Raw genomic sequence first — 5,771 nt, forward strand, 5'->3', positions numbered from 1 at the left:
AGACATTTCATTTGTTGTTAACAAAGTCTGTCAGTATTTGCATGCTCTCCTACCTCTAGTCACTGGATAGCTGTAAAAAGGATTGTACGGTATATCAAACATACTGCAAGCTTGTGACTTCAATTTAGACGTTCTAATTCCACGCTTGTCAGTGCTTTTTTTATGCTGATTGGGCAGGCTGCAGTGATGACAGAAAATCAAATGGAGGTTTTGCAGTTTTCTTTGGCTCTAATCTTATTTCTTGGAGTGCCAGAAAGCAAGCAACAGTGTCGAGATCAAGCATGGAAGCTGAATATAAGTCATTGGCCAATGCTATTGCTGAAGTTATTTGGTTGGAGTCCTTGCTGAAGGAATTGGGAGTAAAGCAACAACGCATCTCAAATCTATGATGCGATAACTTGGTGCTACCTACTTATCTGCTAACCCTGTTTTTCATGCCAGAACAAAGCACATTGAACTTGATTTTCACTTTGTATGTGAAAGGGTTGCAGAGAAGAAGTTGGAGATACGATCTATTCCCTTCAAAGATCAAATAGCAGATGGGTTTACCAAAGCATTACCAGTCAAGCCATTTGAAGCATTCAAGAACAATCTTAATCTAGGATAGTTGAGATTAAGGGAGGTTGTTAGACAAATAGATATTTTCTCTTTGTAATCTCAAATTATTCTTATCTCTATCTCCTTCCCATATACAACTCTATCTCCTATCCCTTCTGTAATAAGAACTGAATCCTTGCGATCTGTTAGATCGACTTGCGACGGCAAGGGCGTTTCTTGTCTCAATAAATAAATACCTGCGGCTATCTTACGAGGGAGTAGGAACGCTTTCATAATCTTATAGTTCCCACCCTTGATGTAACGCCTTTTGTCGGAGAGAATACTGTGGTCCCCGTCCACTCCCGTTACGCGTCCACACTTGTTACCCCTTTCCCACTGGATATTTTCCGATTCATCAAATAATAGTTGGGGTCGTCGTTGACCTGTACTTTTCATTTCCAATAAGACCACACTGCCATTTCCCTATAATTTCCTTTGACTACCCGAACCCACGTACTAGGGCTCCACCATAGACAGTTCTACATAGATTGTCCCTATAAGAATAACTGTTCGCATGTCGATCATCAAACCTGGTTCCTGATCAGCAAGAGCTCTTGCGTGCACGCAACGCTCATGGCCATGGCGACACCCAAGTGCCGTCCCGTCCTCGGCTTGCTGCTCCTAGCCGTATCCAGCTGCCTTCCGCTTGCCGTCACCTCGCTTAGCTTCGACTACAACTTCTCCGCCCCCGGCGTCCTCGCCGGCGCCGACCTCAAGTACATGAACGACTCCGCCCCGGTCCTCGACCGGATCGACCTCACCAACCTCTCTAGGAGCTGGAGCACCGGCCGCGTCGCCCACGGGCAGGCCGTGCGCCTCTGGGATGACGGCACCGGCAAGGCCGCCAGCTTCACCACCAACTTCACTTTCGCCGTCAAGTCTCTCAACGTGACCACCAGCCAGGCAAGCACAAGAAACTCTAAATATAATTTCGTCCGTGTGACTTCTTCTGACGCTCTTATATTATAAGACGGAGGAAGTACTAATTAAGTACAATCCGCAGGGTGATGGCATGGCCTTCTTCGTGGGACCTTACCCGCTGAGCATGCTGACGGACGCCACCGGCGGCTTCCTGGCGCTGTTCAACAACCGCGGCAACCCGGCCAATACCTACTTCCCGCCGACCGTCGGCGTGGAGTTTGACACGTTCAGGAACGTCGAGTGGGACCCCGATGACGCCGTCAACCATCTCGGCCTCAACGTCAACAGCATCAGCTCCAAGGAGTACACACCGCTGCCGGACGGGAGCTTCAATGGGGCCATGTCGGCGTCGGTCACGTACGACGCCGGCACGGCCACGCTCTCGGCGACCCTGCGGTTAGACGACATGCCGGAGGTGAGTTCTTACACCGTCAGCGCAAAAGTCGACTGGCGGGCCGCCGGCCTGACGCAGGAGGCAGCGGTAGGATTCTCGGCGGCCATCGGGGACTACGTCGAGCAGCACCAGATTTTTTCTTGGTCGTTCGAGTCCACTCTGACCGGTACGTATGTGGCTTCCTTCTACGTACCTGTATTCATACCTACTGTCTACTGGTTCCTCCATTCGAAAATACTTGAGGCTGATTTCTTTAATACAAAAAGTTGTTTTAAATCACCCTCAATCCGAAAATACTTGATGCTGATTTTGTATTAAATCAGCCTCTGTTCTTTCAAAAATACTTGATGCTGACTTAGTATAACTTTATACTAAATCAGCGTAATTATTTCAGAACGGGGTTCTATTTCTCTTTTGAGTTTGAACTATAGTAAGAAACGGGGACTTATTTGGTCTTTTTAGTGAAAATTATGTAAAAGGTGCTAAGCTTTCGGATTAGATCTCTCCATCCACACACATCAATTTTCACCGTGGGCCCACCTCCTCCCATTTCCAACAAAAAATGCTAGTAATTTCCATACGATTTCAACCGTATGTGTACCAATGCTAGTAATCTGTCGGATGTGTTCATAGGGATAGAATATGCATGCATGCGATTATAGATACGTGTGTGCTTGTGAGGGTCCACGTCTGTATTGTGTTTTTCTATAATAAAAAAAACTAGTGTCCCACATAATAACAAGTCTAAACCTATGAAAAATCTTTTGTGAATGAGTGGTTGTTGATGGACAGACTCGAGGAAAAATTTGGAGCAGGAACGAATGACTGGAGTGACAAAAGAGCAAAGGGAAAAATTGAAGCGGGGACACATGAATGGAGAGGGACCGTGGGAGCCTATAATTTTCACTCAATTATTGCCCATCTTCGAGCTTCTATGCAGTTTTCTAGAAAACAAAGAGCCTCCTCACAGATTTTCATTTTAAAGAATTCGCCAGAGTTTACAAACCATAAAAAAGACAACTATAAGAAAACAACACGGACTCATCTCATCCTCTGATCACAAGAAAAACCATCTAAGTGTTTTTCAACTTCATTATTACACACAGAACTTCCCCGGCCACAATTTCTTTCTAGTTTGTTGTGGTTGCATTGTTGCAAGTTGTTGATTCCTCCGTGCAGAGACATTAGAGTTCTCTATTCTAGAGCGTTCTAAAATTAATTTTGGAATTCTTTTAGAATGAATTTGGAAGTTTAGGTCGTGGCTTTATATATAAAGCGGGGCGAAAGTCTTTTTCGGTAAAATTTATTCAGTTTGTCTAATTCACATCTAGATGTTTTTTAAGGATGTCACATCTAAGCTCTTACAAATATGTAATGCAGCAATAAAAAACAAAAAGTAATTAGGACAAAAAAAATAGACCACAAACAGAGTGGACATTAGCTTAGATGTGACATAACTATGTAACATCTAAATGTGTCCTAGACAGACCCAATTTATTTACTCGGTATGTTTATTGACAGATGACAAAATAACTTCAAAGAGGAAAAAAACTGGTCTAGTAGCCGGGCTGGTATCAACCGGCATCTTCATATTCGTCACCGTAGCGGCATGGCTCGGTTACCTCCAATATCTGAAAAGAAAGAGCATGCACACTCAAGACGCACCTGAAGATTCAGTTGTACCACTTGACCAAGACATGGACGACGTATTTGAAAAGGGAGCGGGGCCTCGGAGATTCAATTACGACGAGCTGTCCCGGGCAACCCGGGGATTCTCCGACGAGGAGAAGCTCGGCGAGGGCGGGTTTGGGGCAGTCTACCGAGGGTACCTACAGGAGCAAGGGCTTTATGTGGCCATCAAGAGGATCTCCAAGACGTCGAGGCAGGGGAAGAGGGAGTACATCGCGGAGGTGACCATCATCGGCCGGCTGCGGCATCGCAACCTAGTCCAGCTCCTCGGCTGGTGCCACAAAGCCGACGAGCTCCTGCTCGTCTATGAGCTCATGACCAACGGAAGCCTGGACGAGCATCTCTACAGTTCCACCAACATCCTGACATGGCCAACCAGGTACAAGATCATTCTTGGGACAGGGTCTGCGTTGCTCTACCTGCACCAGGAGTGGGAGCAGTGCGTGGTGCACAGGGACATCAAGCCGAGCAACATCATGCTCGACGCGTCCTTCAACGCCAAGCTGGGAAGCAGATTTTTTGAACACCTGCACCCAGGCCCATCTATCTTAGCTCTCCAATATTTCTTTGAGATCTGTGCAACACAACTGACATTTTACATGTAAATTTTTCTTTTTTGTTTCTCTCATATAGAACATGTCTTGAATCTCAAACTTTGCAGAACAATAGAGCTTCCTAACTAGAACGTGAGATAAAACTTTCATATTTTTTGGTCCGACGTAAATACTAAAAATAAGTTTTTTTGACCAAAAAAATCTTAATTCGTATATTTATTTTGGACGAAAAAATCTGAAAGTTTTATTCCAAATTCTAGATAGAAAGCTTTGCTGTGCTGCGGAAGTTTGAAGTTCAAAACATGTTTTATGTGAGAGAAACAAAAAAAAGAAATGTATTTGCACGAATCGCAATGCGAAAAATGGATGGCTAGGATAGATGGGCCTGGGTGCAGGTGTTCTAAAACATATTTTCCCGCCAAGCTGGGTGACTTCGGGCTCGCATGCCTCGTCGACCACAGCCGCGACGGACACACGACGATGCTGGCCGGCACCAAGGGTTACATGGACTTGGAATGCGTGGTGACCAGCAGGGCCAGTGCGGAGACCGACATCTACAGCTTTGGGGTCGTCCTCCTCGAGGTCGCCTGCGGCCGCCAGCCCATCGCCCCGCTCCTCGAGGATGAGGACAGGGTCGTGCTCGTGCAATGGATCCAGAAGCTGTACGGAGGAGGTACACTCCTCGATGCAGCGGACGCGCGGCTCGACGGCAACTTCGACGCGCGGGAGATGGAGCGCGTGCTGGTGGTGGGACTCTGGTGCATGCACCCGGACTACGGCTTCCGTCCGTCCATCCGACAAGCCATGAGCGCGCTCCACTTCGAGACCCCAGCTCCAGACCTGCCGCCGGAGATGCCGGTGGCGATGTACGCGCCGCCGCGCGGAGGGCACAGATCGAGCTACGCGTCGTCAAATGGGAGTTCCAGCACCGGCAACCGCTCGTCGATAAGTGACCGGGCGGCGGATAGTCGTTCTTTTGCCGGTGCCGACATGAAGAGCGCCGGAAGGCCGGCCGCGACACCCACGAATCAGGCACCGGGGACTGAGCATGTCCAGTCCACGAACGACTCTTCCTAGGGTGATACCGTCTTGTTACGTTGTTGTTCAAGGAGTGACTGAATGGTGTGTAGTTGTATGGTTTTGCTGTTTCTCAACCAGATAAGGGCATCCACAGTATACATCGCACTGTATAACGGTTGCCAAGGGCAACGGTTGGTGTGTTCAGCTTTCAACTGCCATCTTTAAATAATATTATTTTATTCTTTGGAGGCTGCCTCTAGGCTTGGAGGCGATGCCATGGATTTTTGTTAGAGGCAGCTGTATGCAGTGTATAGAGGCAGCCTCTAAAGGCTTAGAGGTAGCTATAGAGGCAGCAAAAGGACACACTGTGGTCTGTGGATGCTCTCAGGGGAAACTTGTCAGCACCAGCGGTAGGCACACAGACTCGTCAGGGTGCATGTCACACCGGCACACAGACTTATTTTTGCCACGAGTTTCTCAAATCTCCAAACACCGTGAAATTTTGAACACATCTAAAGATTTTCTCAACTTTCATGTGTCAAAAATTCAGTTTTTTGCTATTTTTCATCTGCAGGTGCAGCTGAGCTTGGGTGCAG

General features: G+C 47.4%; 1 protein-coding gene across 1 annotated transcript; it reads left to right on the forward strand.

Moving 5' to 3' along the window:
* The first annotated feature begins 1,147 nt into the window (after positions 1 to 1,147).
* Positions 1,148 to 5,232, forward strand: LOC119315566 (L-type lectin-domain containing receptor kinase IX.1-like). The gene is made up of 4 exons (XM_037590137.1): positions 1,148 to 1,500; positions 1,601 to 2,078; positions 3,434 to 4,097; positions 4,572 to 5,232. The coding sequence occupies exons 1-4, from the start codon at positions 1,171 to 1,173 to the stop codon at positions 5,230 to 5,232; spliced, it is 2,133 nt and encodes a 710-aa protein (XP_037446034.1). The 5' UTR covers positions 1,148 to 1,170.
* The last annotated feature ends 539 nt before the right edge of the window (positions 5,233 to 5,771 follow it).

The sequence above is a fragment of the Triticum dicoccoides genome, chromosome 6A, assembly GCF_002162155.2.
Source record: "Triticum dicoccoides isolate Atlit2015 ecotype Zavitan chromosome 6A, WEW_v2.0, whole genome shotgun sequence".
NCBI lineage: Eukaryota > Viridiplantae > Streptophyta > Magnoliopsida > Poales > Poaceae > Triticum > Triticum dicoccoides.

Coding starts and splice junctions, on each gene's coding strand:
- LOC119315566 (XM_037590137.1), top strand. CDS start 1,171: ATGGCCATGGCGACACCCAAGTGCCGTCCCGTCCTCGGCTTGCTGCTC. Junction 1,501..1,600: donor TCAACGTGACCACCAGCCAG/GCAAGCACAAGA, acceptor TACAATCCGCAG/GGTGATGGCATGGCCTTCTT. Junction 2,079..3,433: donor GTTCGAGTCCACTCTGACCG/GTACGTATGTGG, acceptor GTTTATTGACAG/ATGACAAAATAACTTCAAAG.